This window comes from Ranitomeya imitator, chromosome 1, assembly GCF_032444005.1.
Source record: "Ranitomeya imitator isolate aRanImi1 chromosome 1, aRanImi1.pri, whole genome shotgun sequence".
NCBI lineage: Eukaryota > Metazoa > Chordata > Amphibia > Anura > Dendrobatidae > Ranitomeya > Ranitomeya imitator.
The window spans coordinates 1058026734-1058052917 of record NC_091282.1 but is presented as its reverse complement, the minus strand read 5'-3'; the positions used below and the strand labels follow the sequence as shown (position 1 = coordinate 1058052917).

The 26184-nt window shown below is 45.0% G+C and overlaps 1 protein-coding gene across 5 annotated transcripts in view; it reads right to left on the bottom strand.

Annotated features, from left to right (window-relative positions):
• FNIP2 (folliculin interacting protein 2) overlaps nt 1-26184 on the bottom strand; it is a 162403-nt gene that overhangs the window by 5112 nt on the left and 131107 nt on the right. For 3 of the 5 annotated variants that reach the window (XM_069744139.1, XM_069744138.1, XM_069744140.1), the window contains 7 exons: nt 16787-16875; nt 15849-15995; nt 15338-15507; nt 10349-11590; nt 9519-9679; nt 9235-9435; nt 6739-6854 (listed from right to left, as the gene is read on the bottom strand). In XM_069744139.1, coding sequence (XP_069600240.1) covers nt 6739-6854; nt 9235-9435; nt 9519-9679; nt 10349-11590; nt 15338-15507; nt 15849-15995; nt 16787-16875 — 2126 coding nt within the window. Of the gene's footprint in view, nt 1-6738; nt 6855-9234; nt 9436-9518; nt 9680-10344; nt 11591-15337; nt 15508-15848; nt 15996-16786; nt 16876-26184 lie in introns of all 5 variants that reach the window. The other 2 variants (XM_069744142.1, XM_069744141.1) reach the window with 1 other exon arrangement.

Sequence of the window (26184 nt, the reverse complement as noted above, 5' to 3'; positions counted from 1 at the left end):
CAAAACCCTAAATCCAACACACCCCTAATCCTAATCTCAACCCTAATCCCAAACCTAACCCTAATCCCAAGCGTAACCCTAATGCCAACCCTAACCCTAATACCAACCCTAATCCAAACACTAACCCTAATCCCAACTCTAACCCTAACTTTAGCCCCAACCCTAGCCCTAACTTTAGCCCCAACCCTAGCCCTAAGGCTACTTTCACACTTGCGTCGTTTGGCATTCCGTCGCAATCCGTCGTTTTGGACAAGAAACGGATCCTGCAAATGTGCCCGCAGGATGTGTTTTTTGCCCATAGACTTGTATTGCCGACTGATCGTGACGGATGGCCACACGTCGCGTCCGTCGTGCACTGGATCAGTTGTGTTTTGGCGGACCGTCGGCACAAAAAAACGTTCAATGAAACGTTTTTTTGTACGTCGCATCCGCCATTTCTGACCGCGCATGCGTGGCCGTAACTCCGCCCCCTCCTCCCCAGGACATAGATTGGGCAGCGGATGCGTTGAAAAACTACAGCTGCTGCCCACGTTGTGCACAATTTTCACAACGTGCGTCGGTATGTCGGGCCGACGCATTGCGACGGCCCCGTACCGATGTAAGTGTGAAAGAAGCCTAACCCTAAATTTAGCCCCAACCCTAACCCTAAATTTAGCCCCAACCCTAGCCCTAACCCTACCCCTAACCCTACTTTTAGCCCCAACTGCTGTTCTCCTGCCGGCCGGCAGATGGAGACAGATGGCGGGCGCACTGCGCATGCGCCCGCCATTTTCTTCTGCCGGCGGCCAGGAGGAGCAGCAAGAGGATCCAGGGACACAGGTGAGTATTGTAGGGTCCCCGAATCCCCCTATTTCTCTGTCCAGAGAGGACAGAGAATTACACTTTACTTTTTTTTTTTTTTTTGCGGTCGCCGGTAAACCGTTAATTACCGGCGATCGCAAAATAGGGGTCGGTAAAACCGACCCCGATTATGCTCTTTGGGGTCTCGGCTACCCCCGGCAGCCGAGACCCCAAAGATTCTCGCGGGGCCGGCCGGCGGGCGCACTGCGCATGCGCCCGCCATTTTGAAGATGGCGGCGCCCACCGGGAGACACGAGGAGCACCGGGGGAGCTAGGTAAGAATTGGGGGGCCACCTGGGACCCCTTTTCTCTGTCCTCCGATGTGCGATCACATCGGAGGACAGAGAAATTAAAAAGAGATCGCTTTTTTTTTTTTTTTGCGATCGCCGGTAAACGGTTAATTACCGGCGATCGCAAATGCGGGGAGGGTTAAAAAAAACCCCGAATCATGTTCTCTGGGGTCTCGGCTACCCCCGGCAGCCGAGACCCCGGAGAAAATCCGACTCTGGGGGGCGCTATTCACTTTTTCCACAGCGCCGTTAATTAACGGCGCTGTGGTTTAAGTACCCTTAGCGGCCGCCGTTAAAAGGCGTATCGGCGGTCGCTAAGGGGTTAAAAAACATTGCCAGGGTTTTATGTGGTATTATGGCTGCTGAAAATATGAAATTATGGCATTCAGAATTTTCCCTCATTAAATAGTTACAGTTTGGGTAATTACGTTTATATTTTGATATATTGGACTTGTAGATAAATTTTACACTTTACTGCATTTTGTAGTCCACTTTTGAGTACTTGAATTTGCAATCATGATTTTTCACAGCGATACATTGGTATATATAGTACAAGCGATCAGACTGTTCCCTACGAACACCCACCACAGCAATGCCCTAATGAAAGGCATGGGGTCTTCAGCCATCCCCCAGCTGTAATGGCAACTTTAACACTAAGTGTTTAGAACTCTGCACCTCCACGCTGGTCTGTGTGCAGAAAGTTGCCACTGTTAGGTTGAAGGGGCATTTCATAAATTAAGCAGCCGTGGGCAGGGCTGCACTCCTCTCGTGGCGGTTTGTTGGCAGAAGGCTATATGCAGACATTTCTGTTGTGGGTTCGGGAGCTTCGCCCACTTCTATGCAAAGACAGGGAGCAGATATATGACGTACCATTAGGTCAAATCAGTAAGGGTTAAAGGGAACCTGTCACCAGAAAATGCTTTTAACCTGCAGATTAATCCCATATCTGCAGAGTAACAGCGTTATTCCTGGTGATAGACCCCCTTTAATTTGGGACGTGAAAACCTAATGTGTGCAGCCAGCTGGAGATAATCTACACTTCCTTATGTTATCCTCAACTTGGGCAGCAAAAACCTTGGTGACAAAGACCTAATTCTATGACCAGACCTGTGGAAACGGCCATAGTCCCATCGTGTCTTCACACATCTCCCGCCACCATTTATCCACATTCTTGAACAAAGGATTACACTAGGAACAGTGAGTGCGGCTTTTCTTATGGACAGTGAAATATTTTACCTCACAGAAAGCAGGAGATGTGGCAGGATCAGACCATGTTCCTGCACCGTCAGACAGCACGTTTATAAGATTCTCAGCACAGGAGGTTTTTTTTTTTTTAACCCCTCTGTGACCTTAGACGTACTATCCCGTCGAGGTGCCCTGGGCTCATCTGACCCTGGACGGGATAGTACGTCATAGCGATCGGCAGCGCTCACGGGGGGAGCGCCGTCGATCGCGGCCGGGTGTCAGCTGCTTATCGCAGCTGACATCCGGCACTATGTGCCAGGAGCGGTCACGGACCGCCCCCGGCACATTACCCCCTGGCACACCGCGATCAAACATGATCGCGATGTGCCGGCGGTGCAGGGAAGCACCGCGCAGGGAGGGGGCTCCCTGCGGGCTTCCCTGAGCCCCCCGTAGCAACGCGATGTGATCGCGTTGCTGCGAGGGTCTCACCTCCCTCCCTGCTTCCTCCAGCCCCGGATCCAAGATGGCCGCGGATCCGGGTCCTGCAGGGAGGGAGGTGGCTTCACAGAGCCTGCTCAGAGCAGGCACTGTGAAGCAGCCTGCACTGCTATCAGATCAGTGATCTGACAGAGTGCTGTGCAAACTGTCAGATCACTGATCTGTGATGTCCCCCCCTGGGACAAAATAAAAAAGTAAAAAAAAAAATTTCCAAATCTGTAAAAAAAAATAAAAAAAATATTCCAAAATAATGAAAAAAAATATATATATTATTCCCATAAATACATTTCTTCATCTAAATAAAAAAAAAAAAAACAATAAAAGTACACATATTTAGTATCGCCGCGTCCGTAACGACCCGACCTATAAAACTGGCCCACTAGTTAACCCCTTCAGTAAACACCGTAAGAAGAAAAAACGAGGCAAAAAACAACGCTTTATGATCATACCGCCGAACAAAAAGTGGAATAACACGCGATGAAAAAGACAGATATAAATACCATGGTACCAATGAAAACGTCATCTTGTCCCGCAAAAAACGAGCCGCCATACAGCATCATCAGCAAAAAAAATTAAAAAGTTATAGTCCTGAGAATAAAGCGATGCAAAAATAAATTATTTTTTCTGTAAAATAGTTTTTATCGTATAAAAGCGCCAAAACATAAAAAAATGATATAAATGAGGTATCGCTGTAATCGTACTGACCCGAAGAATAAAACTGCTTTATCAATTTTACCAAACGCGGAACGGTATAAACGCCTCCCCCAATAGAAATTCATGAATAGCTGGTTTTTGGTCATTCTTCCTCACAAAAATCGGAATAAAAAGCGATCAAAAAATGTCACGTGCCCGAAAATGTTACCAATAAAAACGTCAACTCGTCCCGCAAAAAACAAGACCTCACATGACTCTGTGGACCAAAATATGGAAAAATTATAGCTCTCAAAATGTGGTATTGCAAAAAATATTTTTTGCAATAAAAAGCGTCTTTCAGTGTGTGACGGCAGCCAATCATAAAAATCCGCTAAAAAACCCGCTATAAAAGTAAATCAAACCCCCCTTCATCACCCCCTTAGTTAGGGAAAAATAAAAAAAAATGTATTTATTTCCATTTTCCCATTAGGGCTAGGGTTAGGGTTAGGGCTAGGGTTAGGGCTAGGGTTAGGGTTGGGGCTACAGTTAGGGTTGGGGCTAAAGTTAGGGTTAGGGTTTAGATTACATTTACAGTTGGGAATAGGGTTGGGATTAGGGTTAGGGGTGTGTCAGGGTTAGAGGTGTGGTTAGGGTTACCGTTGGAATTAGGGTTAGGGGTGTGTTTGGATTAGGGTTTCAGTTATAATTGGGGGGTTTCCACGGTTTAGGCACATCAGGGGCTCTCCAAACACGACATGGCGTCCGATCTCAATTCCAGCCAATTCTGCGTTGAAAAAGTAAAACAGTGCTCCTTCCCTTCCGAGCTCTCCCGTGTGCCCAAACAGGGGTTTACCCCAACATATGGGGTATCAGCGTACTCAGGACAAATAGGACAACAACTTTTGTGGTCCAATTTCTCCTGTTACCCTTGGGAAAATACAAAACTGGGGGCTAAAAAATAATTTTTGTGGGAAAACAAAAAGATTTTTTATTTTCACGGCTCTGCGTTATAAACTGTAGTGAAACACTTGGGGGTTCAAAGTTCTCACAACACATCTAGATAAGTTCATTGAGGGGTCTAGTTTCCAATATGGGTCACTTGTGGGGGGTTTCTACTGTTTAGGTACATTAGGGGCTCTGCAAACGCAATGTGACGCCTGCAGACCATTCCATCTAAGTCTGCATTCCAAATGGCGCTCCTTCCCTTCCGAGCCCTCCCATGCGCCCAAACGGTGGTTCCCCCCCACATATGGGGTATCAGCGTACTCAGGACAAATTGGACAACAACTTTTGAGGTCCAATTTCTTCTCTTACCCTTGGAAAAATAAAAAATTGGGGGCAAAAATATAATTTTTGTGAAAAAATATGATTTTTTATTTTTACGGTTCTGCATTATAAACTTCTGTGAAGCACTTGGTGGGTCAAAGTGCTCAGCACACATCCAGATAAGTTCCTTAGGGGGTCTACTTTCCAAAATGGTGTCACTTGTGGGGGGTTTCAATGTTTAGGCACATCAGTGGCTCTCCAAACGCAACATGGCGTCCCATCTCAATTTCTGTCAATTTTGCATTGAAAAGTCAAACAGCGCTCCTTCCCTTCCGAGCTCTCCCATGCGCCCAAACAGTGGTTTACTGCCACATATGGGGTATCAGCGTACTCAGGACAAATTGAACAACAACTTTTGGGGTCCATTTTCTCCTGTTACCCTTGGTAAAATAAAACAAATTGGAGCTGAAGTAAATTTTTTGTGAAAAAAAGTTAAATGTTCATTTTTATTTAAACATTCCAAAAATTCCTATTAAACACCTGAAGGGTTAATAAACTTCTTGAATATGGTTTTGAGCACCTTGAGGGGTGCAGTTTTTAGAATGGTGTCACACTTGGGTATTTTCTATCATATAAACCCCTCAAAATGACTTCAAATGAGATGTGGTCCCTAAAAAAAAAAAACGGTGTTGTAAAAATGAGAAATTGCTGGTCAACTTTTAACCCTTATAACTCCCTAACAAAAAAAAAATTTGGTTCCAAAATTATGCTGATGTAAAGGAGACATGTGGGAAATGTTACTTAAGTATTTTGTGTGACATATCTCTGTGATTTAATTGCATAAAAATTCAAAGTTTGAAAATTGCGAAATTTTCAAAATTTTCGCCAAATTTCCGTTTTTTTCACAAATAAACGCAGGTATTATCAAAGAAATTTTACCACTATCATGAAGTACAATATGTCACGAGAAAACAATGTCAGAATCACCAGGATCCGTTGAAGCGTTCCAGAGTTATAACCTCATAAAGGGACAGTGGTCAGAATTGTAAAAATTGGCCTGGTCATTGACGTGCAAACCACCCTTGGGGGTAAAGGGGTTAAACATACAATTGTGAATTTTTTCCAACATCTACTAAAATCTATTTTGCATGGCTTTTCCCATGAACAAAGCAGGGTTGGAGACCTTTATTCTGCTCTATGCTGCTCTCAAGATTAGGAACCTTAAACTTGGTGACAGATTCTCATTAACCCCTTCACGACACGACAGTTACCCAATAGGTCATGTCCCTGACTATACATGTTTGGTATCTGAGTAATTGTACCGACTTGGAGAATCATTTCTTGGTCAGTTTTACGAACATGGTAAACCATTATGGAACTGCATTTTTTTTGCAATTTCAATCCACTTGGATTTTTTTCCAGTGCATCACATGATAAAATGAATGGTGTCATTCAAAAGTATAACTCTGCCAACAAAAAAAAGCCATCAAATAGTTAGGAGGATGGGGAATATAAAAAAAAATAAAATTAAAAAAACAGTCCAGTCATGAAGGCAGCAGACGAGTTACTGGACTGGCCATCCACAACGCTCACAGACATCACCTGTCCGCCACAGTGAAGGGTTTCACTACAGTATAGGATACATGTCCGGGTGTCTTAACGAGTTGTGTCATTTTTTGCATTAATCTCTTCCTACATTACTTTCCTCCATATTTTATAATAATTTGGGAGGTTTCAGAGCCAATTGCTATTTTTTGTTAGAGCCAATAGCCAAATTGTCTTAGCTTACAAGGGAAGTCCCACTAATTCTCACTGCACAATTACTATGCGCCTTTCCTTCATAATTTATATCACAACAGAAGAAATTAATCTAAAAACGTGTAACCAGATGAACCCAGTCTGATACTATAGTGACTAGAATTTGTTGAGTACACTATATTAAGGCTGATAATGAGACAATCATGCTCTATCATACATAGCTAGCCTATGATCTGGATCAAAAATGGCTCATGAAGCAAATACTCACCCCAGCACGACTCCCAGCTCTTTTACATGGACTCTAGTGTGCCCTCTCAGGTACTCGGACAGCATTTTACTCTTCAAATACAACTCTTGTAACTTGTCCTCTAGATGCATCACACACTAATGGAGATAAAAACAATTGTTATATATAATATTTTAAACCCATCATATTTTAGCATAATTAAAAATCTTAAAGGCCCCTTAAGTAATAAAAATGGCATCTACAATGCATGTTGGAAACGCCAAGATTATACACAAATATATAATATCTGAGAGGGTTCTTCCCTTGAACTCTGTCAGATTTCAAAATACAAGCCGCACAGGTTAATAACTAGATCTCAGACCTGATGAGGCTGGTGTACTTTGATTTTCCATGTCAGAGCGGCTATATCCCTGATCTTAAGATGATGATTTTAAGAGCCATCTACAACGGGACTCCTGAGGCCAGGCGTACTCATCGGTCACCCGTTCTGACTGCTGCAGCAGCTTATAGCGTGCAGTGAGAGATCTCAGCAGCACGAGACCCTGAGAAGCGGTCAGACTGGCTGGGAGGAGATTCAGCTCTTCATGTCCATCTGCTAAAAGGTCTGTTAGAATATAAAGTGCCACCAAGGAGAGCTACAAGGACTCCTGCTTATAATTACACAGACTATTCCTATTTTGATATTCAAATAATAAAAAACATATTGCTGAGAAGGAATTTCTCCAATCTGTGCCTAATCAGCCATGTACCAGATCAATAAGGGAAAACCATTTGTCAGAAAACCTGAAGGATTCCGGCAAAGTGAATGAGAATCCTTAAGTCTCATGCACACGTTGCTCATTTTTGACTTGCCGCATTTTTGCTGAAGAATTCGCTCATACTAAGGCTGGTTTTACGCCACTTTTTGCGTTCCCGTGTGGTCAGCGGGCACATCAAAATGCCACACGCAGACACATCCGCATACAACACATGTCCCTGCCTACCCAATGTTAAAGATAGGTACGCAGGATGGATGCGGAAGTAGGCGGAGCTTAAGGGAGGATGTACGCAGCCATACAGAGACCAGCCAAACGCAAGCGTGAAACCAGCGTAAAAAGTGGGGAAAAAATCCGCATCAAACCCGCACATATTTGCAGCTTAATTTTTCCTGCCAAAAGATGCAAAAACTGTGCAGAAATTTCTGCAAATACTTAACGTATGCACATACCCTTAAACAGCATGTATAGATTTTTTGAGTGCCGGCATTGGGGGGGGGGTGGAGAAGTCCGTTAACCCCTTCACGACATAACATATGTCATATGTCATATCTCCCCCTTTAATGCAGGCTTCGGTGCTGGGCCCGCATGTTTTTCGGCACATGACTACTGATTTCATCAGCTGACGTGTGCTTGTAAAACAACTGCAGGTGGAATTATGATCCACCTGCATCTGTTAGCATGTTACATGCCGTTGTCAATCTCTGACAGCAGCATTTAACATGATGGCAATGGAAGCAAGGCACTAGCTCCACCCATCAGCACCCCTGTCACATAACCACAGGGCGCCAATGGGTTGGCATAACAATTCAGGGTCTGCAGGAGACCACTGTGGTGGTCATTGCTGATCTGCTATAAGAGCTGCCCCGTGGCCGGCATTATAACAGATGATCAATTCTGCTACACATAGTAGGGCCCAAGCTGTGTAGTACAAGCAATCAGAAGATCGCAGCTTCAAGTGTCCTAAGCAGTAGAAGCTAGTAAAAAAAAAAAAAAGCACCACATTTGTCATCGCCGAGTTCAAAAACTCCAGATCAAAATATTAAAAGAATTAATTCAAGCGATAAATTGCGTAACAAGAAAATTTTTTAAAAAACGTTAAAAACGCCAGAATTATGCTTTTTTGGCCACCGCAACATTGCAATAAAATGCAACAGGTGATCAAAACATCGTATCTACCCCAAGATGGTATCAATAAAATGGTCGGCTCTGTGTGCAAAAAATAAGTTCTCACATAGCCCCAGATACTAAAAAAACGGGAGACGCTACGGGTCTCTGAAAAGGGTGCTTTGTTTTCCAACAACATTTGGATTTTATTTCCAGACGACTAAAATTAAAAGAACCTATACATGCTTGGTATCTGCAAATTCTTATTGACCTTGAGAATCATAATAGCAGATCAGTTTTAATATTTAGTGAACATGGTGAAAAAATAAAAAAACAAAAAATAATTGTTGAATTGCACTTTTTATGCAATTTCACAGCACTTGGAATTTTATTCCCGTTTTCCAGTACACGATATGGTAAAATCAATGGTGCCATTCAAAAGTACAAATCGTCCCGCAAAAAAGAAGCCCTCACATGGCCATATTGATAAAAAAAAAAAAGAAAAAGTTATGGCTCTGGAAGGAGTGAAAAACGAAAAACAGAAAATGACTCAGGGGTGATGTGGTTGAAATCACTAGGGGTTTTTGTTGCGGTCGTTAAGTACATACAGCCTCCTATGTACAACTATCCTTTCTTGCACCTGCTGAATACTTACAAACATAGGGGGCACCTTTAGCTTATGGAGCTGTACAATAGACTGAAGCAAACTGCACACTTGGCTGGACACCAGGACATCAGTACCAAGCTTCACATTGTCCACTGTCGTCTTCTGGCTGCTGACAACCTGGACACTGCATTTATCAGTGTCAGCCACTATGCAGACGGCTTCTGCTAGAGGTTCATCGAGGACCGGGTGCTGGAATAAATGCAGAAAAACACATCAGTGTCCATTCACACCAGATCCTGAGTTGCTTGTCCAGGCTGTGTACATGGACATACATGGGTTGCGTGAGCCAGGCTGGCCAACAAGCAGGACTTCAGCTTCTCAGCACTTGCGATACCATGAAGCACCATATCAGGCATATACGAGGAGCAGTAGCCACCAAACAGAGACCTCCCAAAGTTTTTAACACTTGAGCTACTGATGACATCAGACCTAGGTGTATAAGGGAAAGATAATATAAAATTATATACGGCAATACCGTATTATATTACAATACTAGTAAAAAAAATACAAACCCTGAATGTATGTCAGACAATGCAACAAAGGTTTACCAATATTAATAATTTCATTGTATATTTTATAAAATTGACTTCTAAAAATTAAAATATATATTGGTTCCTGGAGGGTAGCAACATTGGGGAAAGATAGTCTTTAGACAGTGGCTCCTGTGATTGCCTATACCAGGGGTCCCCAACTCCAGTCCTCAAGGCCCACCAACAGGTCATGTTTTCAGGATTTCCTTTGCATTGCACAGGTGATGCAATTATTACCTGGGCAAGACTAAGGAAATCCTGAAAACCTGACATGTTGGTGGGCCTTGAGGACTGGAGTTGGGGACCCCTGGCCTATACCATAGTCTACACACATTCATGTACACACTGACTGGCATGAGACCTGCAACAATTTAGCCTGTCGTGTGCCTTTAACTAATAGGTTTTTGAAGTGGAACAGAGGATCAGCGCTTGGCAGGAAAGTCAAAGCACTGAAGTACATTGAGAAAATATGGATTTTCGATTATGCCAATAAAGTTGTATGTAGCTGCAGGTCCTCTTGACTATAGACAGTACTCATTTATTGCCAATGCTGGCCTGTACATCTTACCTAGGCAGTGGCAGTTCCACTTCTGCATGGTCGTTGTTGTGGTCCTGGCTTTCTAAGAGGGTGCGTCCTGCATTCAGCTCCTCTTCACTGTGCCCCAGGGCACTGTCATAACTTCTATTCCTTGGAATGTTTCCCTCCAGCCGGCCTCCAGTCCTTCTGAGAGGATCCCCACAGGGGACAGTTTGGGATGTTTTCTGGGGACGATGTGCTTCAGTGTTAGCTGGACTTATCTGGTCTTTTTCACAAGTTCTTCCTGATGTGCAATTATCCTCTACTATAGTAGAAACAAAGCATTTTTCTGATAACAGCGAATGACCAGGAAGACATTCTACTGTATTGGTTTCAATGCTGTTACCCTCTACAAAATACTCATCAAATAAGCTGGACCCTCCCTCGCAGGAGGGGATACGTGAATGCATCAGTCTCCTCCGGTCAGCAGCAAGCGAGTAAGGTTTGGGAGCGCTGGGCTGTTCTGATTTGCAGCGTACAGACTTTCCATTCTCATCTAGTTCCTTCCTGCAGGTCTCTACATCAGCGTGAGATGTTGTGGACTGGCCCACTGTGTAGTTTACTTTTCCTGGAGAATATCTCTCGTCTTTCTGGTCTGCTCGAAGTACTTCCTTAGCCCAGTCGGACAGCTGCACTGGAGCGCTAGCCTTCTTGTTGTACTGGCCAGTATGGTGACGGCTTTTAACATGGGATGTTAGAGAATTAGAGGTAAACACATCTTCAACATTGTAAACTGGAGTTCTTGTCACTGAAACCAAGGTCTCTACTTTGGCTTCTTTAACTAATGTTATACGTTTTTTACAAGACCCTCCATCACCTAAATTAGCTTCATGACTAGTAGATTTAGCACTTCTCTGGGTTGAAGGAGAGCAGACATCAGTTGTGTGCTCCCTGGGTACAGAAGTGTTAGAGGGCTCAAGTCCATTTACAGGTGATTCACCACCATTACAGGGCAATGAAGGAGCCAACAGAGCAGACTCCTTGTTCAGTGTGATGAGCACATAATCCGAGTCTTCGACCTCACCCTTCTCCAGCGACGTAGTGACATTACTGCCCTGAACCATCTGCTCCCCTTTCTTTAGGGCTCTGTTGTGTACCAGATGGTTCTCCTGAAGTTCAGAGCAACGAATGAAATAGGTAAGGATGTACAAGATACGCTGTACCAAGTCTTTACGTTTTCCTGCAACAACAGTTCGAGTCATTCTGACAGGGGATCCTATAGCCCCATATAGATCACCTGAGGAGTAAGAAAGATATGAGGTCTTAGCACAAAAGTCCATTGCTGTACAACCATTTACAGTGTGTTATTAAAGTCTATATAAAGCGCACCCATACACCTTAGCTAGCTGTTGGCTGAACCATTGCTTAGCAGATCATTCCACTGGCAGCCATCTTGCCAGATTCTCCCATAGAGTGCTGCTTTGAAACACCTCTGGCAGCAGCTTGTCTTAGGTTATATGTCCACGTTCAGGATTGCATCAGGATTTGGTCAGGATTTTACGCTGGTAAAATCTGCACCTGAGGTCACTGGCAGGTCACGTGCGTTGTTCATGCGTTGTTTGAGCATTGTAAGGACATGCTGCGTTCTGACAAGACACGCCGCATGTCTGTTTCCGCGGGTCTGCCGCATGCGTCTTTTAGTGCATAGTGGAGACGGGATTTCATGAAATCCCCTCCAATATGATGTAACATCTGGACGCTGCGTGTTTGATGCTGCGGCTCTACTCAGCGTCAAACACGCAGCGTTTCCTGAACGTGGAAACATACCCTTAGAGAACAAAAGGCTCAGCAGTATGAATTCGGACATGCTGGATCCTCATCTACACCAGAATCTGTTGAGGAGCAAGTCAGAGGACCCCTCCGAGGTTATGCTTATCGGCAGGACCAGTCAATATCAGCAGGTCTGACCAACTTTCATCTATTGTGCATGCAAGATACATACATACATACTATATTATAAAACACATGTGATCGATCAATCACAGAACTGACACTAGAGGTACCCGAGCCCAAAGAGCCCCATATACATTAGATTAAAGTCCCCCACACTGGTCAACCGTCTGATGTATATGGGGAACACCTGACCATCTTCACCAGGAGGTGTTGGCAAGGGCACAGTAGCGCTTTTGGAACATCAAATCAATTTCCTTTTAGAGGAGTCATGCTGCTGCCGGAAGAATTTGGCAGTGGCTTTCACCAATCTCCCAGTTTTGTTTTTTAGTAACTAAGAAAACAAAACGTACGTGAGACTGTACATGATGCTGACAAGGACGGTTCAGAGCTGGGCTATGTTCACAAGTTCAGAATTTTAAATCTGTATTTATAAGCCAAAACCAGGAGTGGGTGAAAAATGCAGAAGTGGGACGTGTTTCTATTGTACTTTCCTCTGTTTCACTCCTGATTTTAGCTTAAGGTACCTTCACACATAACGATATTGTTAACGATATCGTTGCTATTTGTGACGTAGCAACGATATTGTTAATGAAATCGTTATGTGTGACAGCGACCAACGATCAGGCCCCTGCTGGGAGATCGTTGGTCGCTGAACAAAGTCCAGAACTTTATTTCGTCGCTGGACTCCTGCTGACATCGCTGGATCGGCGTGTGTGACACCGATCCAGCGATGTCTTCACTGGTAACCAGGGTAAACATCGGGTAACTAAGCGCAGGGCCGCGCTTAGTAACCCGATGTTTACCCTGGTTACCATGCTAAAAGTAAAAAAAAACAAACACTAGATACTTACCTACAGCCGTCTGTCCTCCAGCGCTGTGCTCTGCACTCCTCCTGCACTGGCTGTGAGCCGGAAAGCAGAGCGGTGACGTCACCGCTCTGCTTTCCGGCTCACAGCCAGTACAGGAGGAGAGAAGAGAAGCAGAGCGCAGCGCTGGAGGACAGACGGCTGTAGGTAAGTATCTAGTGTTTGTTTTTTTTTACTTTTAGCATGGTATCCAGGGTAAACATCGGGTTACTAAGCGCGGCCCTGCGCTTAGTTACCCGATGTTTACCCTGGTTACCGGCATCGTTGGTCGCTGGAGAGCTGTCTGTGTGACAGCTCTCCAGCGACCAAACAGCGACGCTGCAGCGATCCGAATCGTTGTCGGTATCGCTGCAGCGTCGCTTAATGTGAAGGGGCCTTTACAAATACGTGTGAACATGGCCTTAACAGATTTACAGACTAAGCATAGGACATGTGCTGCTGAGAACAATGAGGTTCTATGAGCACAGTATGATCACATGGCAGTGAGATTGGTTTGTGCAAAGAGGCCATTAAATGTCCAACAGTCAGTATTCAACCAGTGGAGGAAAACACGTGTCAAACCTACGCTGCAGAACGTTCTAGGATGTCTGCTTCATTCTTTAAAATGGTTTGTGCTCAACAGGTTTAGCGGTCAACGCGTTTCAAGGACACACAGGACCACGTCAAGACAAAAACCGTGTGTCAAGTGAGAGCAATACTGTTTAAATATGTAGTGTTTTAGGGGAAAAAAAAAAAAAAAAACACATGCCAAATCGGGAACATGTCAGGTTAAAGTTCAATTGCAAACTCGATGATGAAATAGTAATCGTAATTTGCATTTTATTTGCATGATACTTCATTCTGCACCTTTGCTATTATTATTATTATTATTCACTTGATTTTGAGTGTTATGAATGAACTCCAACCTGAACTTTACTCAAAATGTAAGACAGTTGGCTGTAACAGAAGGCAGTTTTTTGTCGAAGGGCTGGAAAGCAAAACAATTCTGAACGTCTGCAGGAACAGTGAAACATGGTGGACGTTCATTTTATGTTTTGGGCTGCAATTCAGCAAATGTTAGTTGGGAATTTTGTTAATATTAATGGTGTCCTCCTGCTGAGAAATACAGGGAGGTTCTTATTCATCATGTCATACAATTATGGGGGCATCTAATTGGCACCAAATGTATTCTGCAGAAAGACAATGACCTCAAAACAAAGTTCTCAGTGATAGCCATCTTCGAAAACTGACAGGGAGCCCTGAAAGTCATGATATGACTCCACAGAACCCTGAACAACATCAAGCTTGTGTTGTCTTCCGAAAAGTAGTCTTTGTGCAAGCGTACATCTACAAATCATCTGTCGTTCCGTCTCCATGACACTTGGACCAAACTTCTGCCAAGTTCCTTCAAAAATTGTGTTCAAGTCTAACTAGAGAAGTGATGCAGTTTGAAAGGCAAAATGATTGTCACACCCAAAATTACAGTACTTGGATTCAGATTTCACTGAAAAACGAATGTCACCGAATAACTGTGCTATAATCTTGTATGTTCTGCAGAATTGGTATCCACCGTGGTGTAGTCACAGTATGACAGTAATAATTGCCTTAGTAGAGATTTTTTTTTCCTTCTGCAGCAATAGCATGGCCATCTGCAGAGCCCTTTACAACTATGGTGACATACCCTAAAATCATACGGTTACTTTGTGTAACGCATCTGAGTGGGGGTCTATAAACTAACACCCTCCTCCCCCTGCACTACCTGAACCCCCAATTGTGTTAAATCTGACAGTAAAGATTATAAACCCCAAGGTAAATCAGACAGCAGCATATAACCGCAAGCATGTTTCCTGTAGTTGGCCATCTCTTGCAGTCCCATAGACCAGTGTTGCGTTCCACAACACCAGTCTAGAGTCACCAACAAAACTGATCAGATATTCGGGACTTCCTTAGACTATTGTATTATCACCAGTGCAATACTAAGGAAATTCACAAAAACATGATGTGTTTATGTACTGGTTTGGATAACACTGCCATAGATAATGAATGGGTTGGTTGGGAGCCTGCCGACCCTCGCTCTACTCAGAAGGGGCTCTTCAAAGCTCCATTCTTGGAATTAGTTGGGGCACCAAACTCCCAGTGATCAGTAGCTTGCAAACTTGCCGCTAACCCATTAAATTAACTGACAAATCCAATAGCATGAGGAAGCCATAACAAATGTATAAAATATACTACCAATAGGAGCTCACCAAGCTGGGCCCACAGGGGATTATATGGGTGGGACTTTGCCAGCAGATTAACGGACTGTGAAGTGTGCTTTTCACAAAAAGACTTTATTGGAGGGTGGTCATTTGGCATCACTGTTGGAACCCATGCCAGGTGGTAAGTCAAAACTGCAGTGATCAGAGCTGCGAAGAACCTGCAATACACCGGGCAATGGCAGAGGGTTACCAAAATGTAGAAGAGGTAGAAAGTGAGATACTATGAAAATATACAGATTTATTCTACATTAAACATTCTCAGAACAAAAATATACAAGCGGAAAACCCCAATGTCTTTATACATTGTGCCTTTAAAAAGATTTAAGACAGTGAAAAGGGGTCACTAGCACAGTGACTACATTCTACAGAATAGCAGATACTAAAGGCAAAGTTAGACTGATTTTCAGGCAGCAAGAAGTAGTAAGGACTGTGGCCGGAGGTTACACCCCAGGGATTTGGAGCAGACTGAGGCAATCACTAGTTCGGCTCCTTTACTTACTGGTTCTTGTTCAGCTGCTCAGTGAGATAGGCGAGCTCCTTGAGGAAATGCTGGCAGAGCTGACTTTTCTCAGTAGTGCAGGACATCATGGTAAGCCACACTGGCTCTGCGATGCGAGGAGCGCAGTACAAATTCCAGATGGTTTCCCTGTAACATGTCAGAATGCACCACTTTACATCACAGTTATCATGGTTTCAGCCCAAGTAGGAGTGCAGGGATGCTTACAATCACAAAATATCTCAGATTAGGAAGTTCACACCTGTTGGTTTCCTGCATAATCTAAGCCCCAAAATTTGCAGTGTGCACCAAAAATGTACACATGGTCTACAGAACCAGCCAAATGCTGGAAACTCGTGGTTTACCAGGAGGGGTCATTGTGAACAACGACTGGCAGATTTAGGAGGCCGAAAGCCAGGTTTATGCATAAATTTGAGAGAGGTAGATTTCGTTTTCTAAACTTTTTTTTTTTTTTTTTTAAAGGCCAAATTAAATAAGTGGCGGGTGCTAATTTACTTCAATAATCTTAACTCTGCCCCACTGTTTCCAAATACGACCTCTAACCGGATAAGTGTTTTTATACTTTTGATTATCCAACCAGAAACCCCATGACAGCATTTTTACATTACAGCAGCCTCTAAAATACAGCACAAAATCACAGCTACAGTAAGAGAAGGCATGGTGGATTCTTAACAATATCCCTTTAAAAGGGTTGTCCATGCAATATGTGCTCGGATGTATGACGGCACGCAACTCTAGTCATCTGATGAATGCAGCCATCACAAGCCACAGATTCTATTAGACAGTGAAGACCACAGAAGCCTGCCCAGGATCTGGGATGGGGACATCCGGAAAGATCAGTTTTTTGTATAAAATTTCATTAAGTAATGAACACTTCTTGCCCAGACAACCCCTTTATATCAGTCACTCCAACAACCTACCTAAAGTGGCCCAGCGCCTCCATGACCTGACTGAGGTAAAACTGCACCCGCTGACTCGACTCTGTAATCTTCCTGCAGGAGATCATTGCCTGAAAGTGGAAAGCAAAACATTAAACCAGGTGGATTCTACTGCGCCAATATCATACAAACTCAGGGCAAGGGTGAAAAAACAAAACAGAAACCACACACTACAATGTGCTTTATATAATAGACACTCATTCTTTGCCAAGATGATTAATCTTTCTGCGGAGATTCCATTATTAAAGCTCAAATGGAAAAGGGACGAAATGCTCAGTTTATGCAGATCACCAAACACGGCAAGATCTTTCAATATGAAAAGGTAAAAAACAAACAAACCTTTATATTTAATAATAAAATCCAAGTGCAATTGTTCTACACATACACAAACTAGCCAAGGAGGTGTTCAACCTTGTCTAGGTTGGCAACGTCTCAATAGCCTACTACTGGACATTGTGTCTGGTGGGCAACAAGGAGGACACTGGTACATTTAATTTCGATCTTTTTTTAGGAAATCTATTGCTTTAGTGAAATGTATCAAATTCATATTTGCGCATGTAGAGGTACCTCTCCCCCACCCCTTACCCCTTTTTAGGCCCAATGTATTGAGTCACATTTACAAATAGGCTATGTGCACACGTTGCGGATTAGGCTTAGGAATTTCTGGCACAGATTCTGCATGTCTTGCCAGAAAACGCAGCTGCGGATTTGTCACGTTTTTTGTGCGGATCCGCAGCGTTTTTGGTGCGGTTTTTCTGCGTTTTTTACCCCTGCAGATTTCTATAATGGAATGGGTACAAAAACGCTGCAGATCCGCAAAAAAGAAGTGACATGCTACTTCTTTTAACCCCTTAAGCCCCGGGGTGGTTTGCACGTTAATGACCGGGCCAATTTTTACAATTCTGACCACTGTCCCTTTATGACGTTATAACTCTGGAACGCTTCAACGGATCTTGGCGATTCTGACATTGTTTTCTCGTGACATATTGTACTTCATGATAGTGCTAAAATTTCTTTGATATTACCTGCGTTTATTTGTGAAAAAAATGGAAATTTGGCGAAAATTTAGAAAATTTCGCAATTTTCCAACTTTGAATTTTTATGCCCTTAAATCACAGAGATATGTCACGCAAAAAACTTAATAATTAACATTTCCCACATGTCTACTTTACATCAGCACAATTGTAGAAACAAATTTTTTTTTTGTTAGGGAGTTATAAGGGTTAAAAGTTGACCAGCAATTTCTCATTTTTACAACAAAATTTACAAAACCATTTTTTTTAGGGACCACCTCACATTTGAAGTCACATTGAGGGTATGTGCACACGTCAGGTTTTTTTCCTGACAAAATCCGGAGAATTCTGGCAGAAAATCGCGTTTTATTCCGCGCGGATTTATCGCGTTTTTTGCGCGGATTTTTTGCGGAATTTTAGCGGTTTTTTTTTTTTTTTCCTGAAAGTCATTTTGGCTTAGAAATCCGCAAAAAATCCGCAAAAAGAATGAGCATGTCCATTTTTTTTGCGGAATGCGTTTTTTTTTTTGCGGTAAAAAACGCATCCATCTGAACAAAAAATCCGGAATGCATTCTAAATGATAGGATGCATATTTTTAGCGTTTTTGATGCGGAATTATAGCATTTTTATAGCGAAATTCCGCAAAAAAAACGCTAAAAATCCGGACGTGTGCACATACCCTTAGGGGTCTATATAGCAAAAAATACCCAAAAGTGACACCATTCTAAAAACTACACCCCTCAAGCTGATCAAAACCACATTCAAGAAGTTTATTAACCCTTCTGGTGCTTCATGAGAGCTAAAGCAATGTTGAAAGAAAAAATGAAAATTTAACTTTTTAGTCATGAAAATGATCTTTTAGCAACAATTTTTTTATTTTCCCAAAGGTAACAGGAGAAATTGGACCATAAAAGTTGTAGTCCAATTTGTCCTGAGTAAGACAATACCCCATATGTGGGGGGGAACCACTGTTTGGGCGCATGGCAGGGCTCAGAAGGGAAGGAGCGCCATAAGACTTTTTCAAGCTAAAATTAGCTGGAATTGAGATCGGACGCCACGTCGTGTTTGGTGACCCCCTGATGTGCCTAAACAGTGGAAACCCCCCACAAGTGACCCCATTTTGGAAACTAGACCCCCTAAGGAACTTGTCTAGATGTGTGGTGACAACTTTGAACCCCCAAGTGTTTCACTAAAGTTTATAACGCCCAGGCGTGAAAATAAAAAATCCTATTTTTTGCCCACAAAAATGATCTTTTAGTCCCCAATTTTTTAATTTCCCAAGGGTAACAGGAGAAATTGGACCACAAAAGTTGTTGTCCAATTTGCCCTGAGTACGCTGGTACCCCACATGTGGGAAAAAACTGTTTGGGCACACGTTGGGGCTCGAAAGGGAAGTACTGATGTTTTTGAATGCAGACTTTGATGGAATCGTCTGCGGGCGTCATGTTCCGTTTGCAGAGCCCCTGATGTGCCTAAACAGGAAAAAAACCCACAAGTGACAACATTTTGGAAAGTAGACCCCCAGAGAACTTACGTAGATGTGCCAACTTTGGAATTATTCTATTTCCTGGAAAGTAAATTAGTAGTGCATGGAGGTGTGGTACAATTTAAAGCAATCCTTCATACACAGGCCAGGTTTGTCGGGGCAGGTGTCGCATTGATAGATGGTGTCCCTTCGAATTCCTCTTTTGTAGCACACTCGGCACCTTTTTTGCGGCTTACCTTTTCTATCAGTTGGCGGGATCACCCCAGGAAAATGCTGGCCTGGTACGATGCGTGCACCTTCAGTTCCAGAAGTGCTGGGGCCCGCTCCTTCCCTCGTGCCAAACATCAGGGCCTTAACCACTACCTCCTGGAAATGAAGGTACGACGTATCGGTGTTGCGTGCACATCGTGACAGCAGGAAAGCGTTGAGCATTGCCATTTGTACGATGTGCACGGACAGCTTTTTGTACCACACCCTGGCCTTTCTCAAAGCACTGTACGGTTGGAGGAGTTGATCGGAGAGATCAACGCCCCCCATGTTTTTGTTGTACCCAAGTACACAGTCCGGTTTGAAGACCTGTGCAGAGGTACCCCGAACAGTGCTGAGGGCGCTGCCATCACCGTGTATTGTGGTCAACAGAAGGACATCCCTTTTGTCCTTGTACTTTACAACCAGCAGGTGGTCGCTACATTGGGCTTTGCTCTCACCTTTTCTGAGAATCTGCCCAAGTAGCGTCTTCGGGAGGCCTCTCTGATTTTTGCGGACAGTACCGCAGGCTGCGGTACCTCGCGCAAAGAGAGATTTGTAGAGTGGGATGCTGGAATAAAAGTTATCGGTATAGAGGTGATAACCTTTATCCAGCAATGGGTGCACCAAATCCCACACAATTTTCCCACTCACTCCCAGGATAGAAGGACACTCAGGCGGTTCAATCCTGCTGTCCTTCCCTTCGTAGACTCTAAAGCTGTGGGTGTACCCTGAGGTACTCTCACACAGCTTGTAGAGTTTGATTCCGTACCTGGCCCTCTTGCTGGGCAGGTATTGACGGAATCCGAGCCGCCCCTTAAAATGAATTAAGGACTCATCCACGCAGATGTCCCTTTGAGGCACGTACACTTCTGCAAACTTTTTGTTGAAGTGTTCGATGACCGGCCGAACTTTGAACAGACGGTCAAAGTTGGGGTCATCTCGTGCGGGACACCGTGCATTATCGTTGTAATGCAGGAACTTATGGATGGCCTCAAAACGCGTCCGGGTCATGACCATTCTGAATACTGGAGTGTTATATAAAATATCCACACTCCAATATTGCCGAAGTTCAGGCTTTTTCAGAATCCCCATATGGAGGACCAGGCCCCAAAACTGCATCATTTCAACTGCGTCTACAGGAGACCAGTTAGAATATGATGAACCCGAGTTTTGGTCCAAAAATTGCCGAGCATACAGATTAGTTTGCTCCACCATGAGGTTGACGAAAGCCTCAGAGAAAAAGACTTTGAAAAAGTCTAGTTCTGTGAGGCCGGTGGTGTCAAACTTGATTCCTGATTCTGCCACAAAATCAGGAATCAGTGGCTCGTCATTTTCGGGGGGCCTGGTCCATATGGGATCCGCAGTGGGGTGTGCTGGTTCGTCTTCAGCAATGGTGGGCGCTTCATCTTCATCAAAGATGGGCCTAGCCTCATCTTCTGTCCTGCGGCGTCTGCGTGGCGGTTCCGCAGGGCCGGAGGAGGAAAATGAGGAGTGGGAAGAGGATGAGGAAGAATCAGAAAAATAAAGAAAAGTGGGATCCTCTCCCTCGCTATCAGTGTCGGAGGCAAGGAAAGCATATGCCTCCTCCACTGAATAGCGCTGTTGGGACGAACGGGACGAGCGGGACATTTTTTTTGTTAGTGTGGTGCTTGAGTGTACTTTATTGGTAACTATGTGTAAGTGTGGGGAGATAGTGCTTGGTGCAAACTATTCTGAAAAGAAAAAGCTAAAGGAAAAAAAAATACCTGTGAAAAGAAAAGTATAAAACAGCAGGCCCTAGCTCTGATAAGTGAACCGCGTCACTTACCAAAGTTCAGTGGCTGCTGGGTGTGTGAACGGGGATGTGAAAAAAAAAAAACACGCAGGCACGAGAGCTCTGATAAATGAACCACGTCACTTTTCAAAGTTCAGCAGCTGCTGGGTGCGTGCACAGAGATGTGAGAAAGAAAAAAAAAAAAGGAAAGCACGGGTTAGACGCGGTGGGGTGAGCGCACGGAGATGTGGGGGAAAAAAAAAGGAAAGCACGGGTTAGATGCGCACGGGGTGAGCGCACGGAGATGTGGGAAAAAAAAAAAAAAAAGGAAAGCACGGGTTAGATGCGCGCGGGGTGAGCGCACGGAGATGTGGGGAAAAAAAGAAAAGGAAGGCAAGGATCAGATGCGGAGGCTGGGTGAGCGCACGGGGATGTGTTAAAAAAAAAAAAAAACCGGCAGGCACGAGAGCTTTGATAAGTGAACCGCGTCACTTATCAAAGTTCGCGCGGCTGCTGGGTGTGCGCACAGGTGTGGTGAAAAAAAAAAAAAAAAAAAAAAAAGGAAAACGGCAAGCACAAGCTCTGATAAGTGAACTGCGTCACTTATCAAAGTTTGGCGGCTGCGGGATGGGTGTACGGAATTGGGCAAAGGGGGCTGCTGAAAAAAAAGCGAGCACGAGTGTTGATCGGTGAACTGCGTCACCAATCAACGCTCGGCGGCTGCTAAACGTGCGCACGGAGGCGGCGCAAAGAGGGACGGAGGGGGTAAAAAAGAGGGGGAAGGGGGGAAGAGGGGGAAGGGAGGGATGGGTGGAAGGGGGGGTGAAATGAGACCGGGTAGGGGCTGTTCGCACTTACCTTTTGTAGTCTCTCTTCTTTCTTTGGTTTTCTTTCTTTGGTTTTCTTCCGCTTTTTTTTATCGCAGGGGATTGTGGTGTTACAGGCTTCTGTAGCACCACAAGGCCCAGCAAGACAGGATCTGGCTGTGTGACCGCTCAGCAGGAGTCCCTCAGCTAGAGTGAGGACCCCTGCAGAGCGGTCACACAGGTCACCTGCAGGTGACAGACAGGTCACAGAGCTGTCACACCGCTGCTGTGAGCTGTCATTGGTGGGATCGAATGATAACATCGATCCCACCAATCCCTGCAGGGCTTGGTGACCATGGCAACTGCCTAGGATCCCTCCGATCCTAGGCAGGTCACTGCCAGGTCACCAGCAGGGCACACAGCGGTCACAACGTGACCGCCGCTGTGCCCTGTGATTGGCGCGATCGTCAATCAGCTCCTGCAGGCCCTACTGGGCCTGCACTAGTCACTGGCCTGTGATCGGTGCCATTGCAGCACCGATCCAGGCCGCTACAGCAGGGGGCAGGGGGTATGAAAGCAGGGGACAGCCGGCACGGGGCAGGGAAAAGCCGGGCACGGGGCAGGGAACAGCCGGGCACGGGGCGGTAATACCGCCGCTGTGCCCGGTGATTGGCGCGATCGTCGTTCGCGCCAATCAGCCTCTGCAGGCCCTGCTGGGCCTGCTGTTATGACCTGGTGGTCAGGACAATAATGGACCTGGTGGTTAAGAGCACACGGAATGACCTGATAGTTACTGATAATTAAGGACGAGCTCTGGGACGTGGGAACTCTGCTAACCGCAATCCCTAATCCTATCAAACACACTAGAAATAGCCGTGGATTGCGCCTAACGCTCCCTATGCAACTCGGCACAGCCTAAGGAACTAGCTAGCCCTGAAGATAGGAAAATAAAGCCTACCTTGCCTCAGAGAAATTCCCCAAAGGAAAAGGCAGCCCCCCAAATATAATGACTGTGAGTAAGATGAAAATACAAACAGAGATTAAATAGATTTAGCAAAGTGAGGCCTGACTAACTGAACAGACCGAGGATAGGAAAGGTTAATTTGTGGTCAGCACAAAAACCTACAAAAAGACCACGCAGAGGGCACAAAAAAGACCCTCCGCACCGACTCACGGTGCGGAGGCGCTCCCTCTGCGTCCCAGAGCTTCCAGCAAGCAAGACAACAAAAAATAGCAAGCTGGACAGAAAAATAGCAAACCAAAGAAATACAAGCTGGAACTTAGCTTCTGCAGGGTAGACAGGTCACAAGAACGATCCAGGAGTGAACTAGACCAATACTGGAACATTGACAGGTGGCCAGGAGCAAAGATCTAAGTGGAGTTAAATAGAGCAGCCCACTAACGAATTAACCTCGTCACCTGTGGAAGGAAACTCAGAAACACCCACCAGAGGAAGTCCATGGACAGAACCAGCCGAAGTACCATTCATGACCACAGGAGGAAGCCCGACAACAGAATTCACAACAGCCTGCACTAGGCTCTGGCCTACGATCGGTGCTATTGCAGCACCGATCCAGGCCAGTACAGCAGGGCACAGCGGCGGTAATACCGCCGCTGTGCCCTGCGATTGGCGCAGTCGATACGATCGGCGATCGCGCCAATCCGGGGGGGGGGTTTTGCCGGTGCCTGGCGTTGCCAGGTACTCGATCCTAGCCTGCGACCTCATTGTTTCAGCCGCTCCGATTGGCTGAAACAATGAGGAACGCTGTGATTGGCTGTTCAGAATTGAACAGCCAATCACAGCGATCCAGAGGCCTGGGGGGCGAAGCCATGCCCGGGGATGTCGGCGCCATCTTCCTCCAGGTAAGATGGCGCTGGAAATTTAATGCGATCACCGCGACTTAAGTCGCGATGTCGCATTAAACACTATGACGTACTATCCCGTCACTGGGAATTAAGTCCCAGGTCACCTCGACTGGATAGTACGTCATATGGGATTAAGGGGTTAAATCCGTAGCGTTTCCGCACTGAATTTTCCGCACCATGTGCACAGCTTTTTTTTTCTCATTGATTTCCATTGTACTGTAAATCAATTGCGGATCTGCAGCGCTTCTGCACTGCAAAAAACGCAACGTGTGCACATACCGTTAGATTGCTCAACACTGCCATCTTCTGTGGGTTTCCCTGTACTACAAGTATTTGTGCGTTTTGTGGCATGTAATGTGTCTTATACCAATTTTCTTATGAGCACAGGAGGAAATAGTAAAACCAATCTTAAGTTCAGATGAATGCTCATATTTTCCCCAAGTCATTGATTATGGTATCCTGAGACATTGCATGTTTTGCACAATTTTTAATAAGGGGATTTTTTTGGAAAAGGAATATTTGTGACTGGTCTCCTCTAGATTAATAAATGCTTTTAAGTTTTGACGTTATGCTGCCTTTTCACAGCCTGCAATTGAAACAAAAAGTTCTGTGTAATGGCTGTATCTGGCCGTGCTCCTGCCCAGGAGCTGTGATCAGACAATGGTCCGTGCACAAGACACAGCAGAGGAACATTTATAAAATTCTCTCAACACAGGAAAAATTTAACACATCCAATTGAGGAAGTTATTTCAAGATCTATCGATTACAATGTACTTTGTCTGTGGGAAATAGGGATTTTTGTGTACTCACCGTAAAAGTCATTCATTGGGGGACACAGACCGTGGGTGTACGCTGCTGCCACTAGGAGGCTGACACTAAGTGATACAAAGAAAGTTCACTCCTCCCCTGCAGTGTACACCCGCCTGCTGGCTCTCAGCTAACCAGATCGGTGCAAAAGCAGTAGGAGATCAATAACATATGAGCGTATAGCATGTCAGATTATAAAAACAAGCATAAGCGAATAACAGGGTGGGACCTGTGTCCCCCAATGAATGGGTCAGAGAAAAGGATTTTACGGTCAGTACACAAAAATCCCTATTTTTCCTTCGCCTCATTGGGGGACACAGACCGTGGGACGTCCCAAAGCAGTCCCTGGGTGGGGACAACATCAGATCAGGCCATGTGTAACCGCTACTTACAAGTGCGTCACCGCGGCCTGCAGAGTCTGCCTGCCCAGACTCACATCTGTGGAAGTGTGGGAATTATAGTGCTTCAAGAATGCATGCGGACTGGACAAATCCGCAAGCTTGCAGGTGTGCCTTGCCGACGCCTGGTGCCTAGAAACCTCAGAGATAGGACGATATCTAGCCCAGAAGAACTCCTGGATGGTGAAACGAATCCACCATGTTATCATGGCCGATGAAACTGCTAAACCCTTCCTGAAAACATCAGGAAGCATTCCTCTTACCGTCAGGAAGCCCAAATAAAGCGTCCAACCTTTGGAAGGAAGCAGTCCTCGAGACATACCTACTCAGAACACTCACTTCGTCCAGAATATGGGGAACTCATTCCATTTTGTGGACTGGTGCCGAAAGATGAGGGAAGAACTATGCCCTCATAACAGTGGTAATACAATACCACCTTGGTAACAAGGGATGGCCTGAGGACAACCTTGCCTTGAAGGTAATAAGGGAAAAAAGTTTCAGAGAGCAGGGCAGCTAGCTCCAAAGACTCGTCAGAGTGAGGATATCGCAGAGAAAAAAAGGGGCTACCTTCCCTGATAGTAAAGTCTGCCCGGATGAAAAGGAGTCTACTGTAAGACTCGTAGGACCATTAAGGTCCCAATGATCTAACGGCATGCGAAAGGGAAGAACTACATGTGAACACTTCTCTGTGAGAAAGTCCCTACTTGCAGTTTTGCTGCAATAAGGCGGGAAGATACTAGCTCCACAAACAAAAACTGACATGGACAGTGGGGTGAAGTTCCCACTGACTTGAGTCGGAACCCTGACGGCTGAATTTGTTTGCCGTCCAGAGTTCTACTCCTGGGATATATACTGCAGAGATCACCGAATGATAGATCTCGGCCCATCAGAGAATGTGAGGTATCTCGGTCATGGAGCCTGACCGTGAGTACCTGCTAGATGATTGACGTATGGCACCGCCGTGGCATTATCCAATTGAATTCGGATAGGGTGACCCGCCAG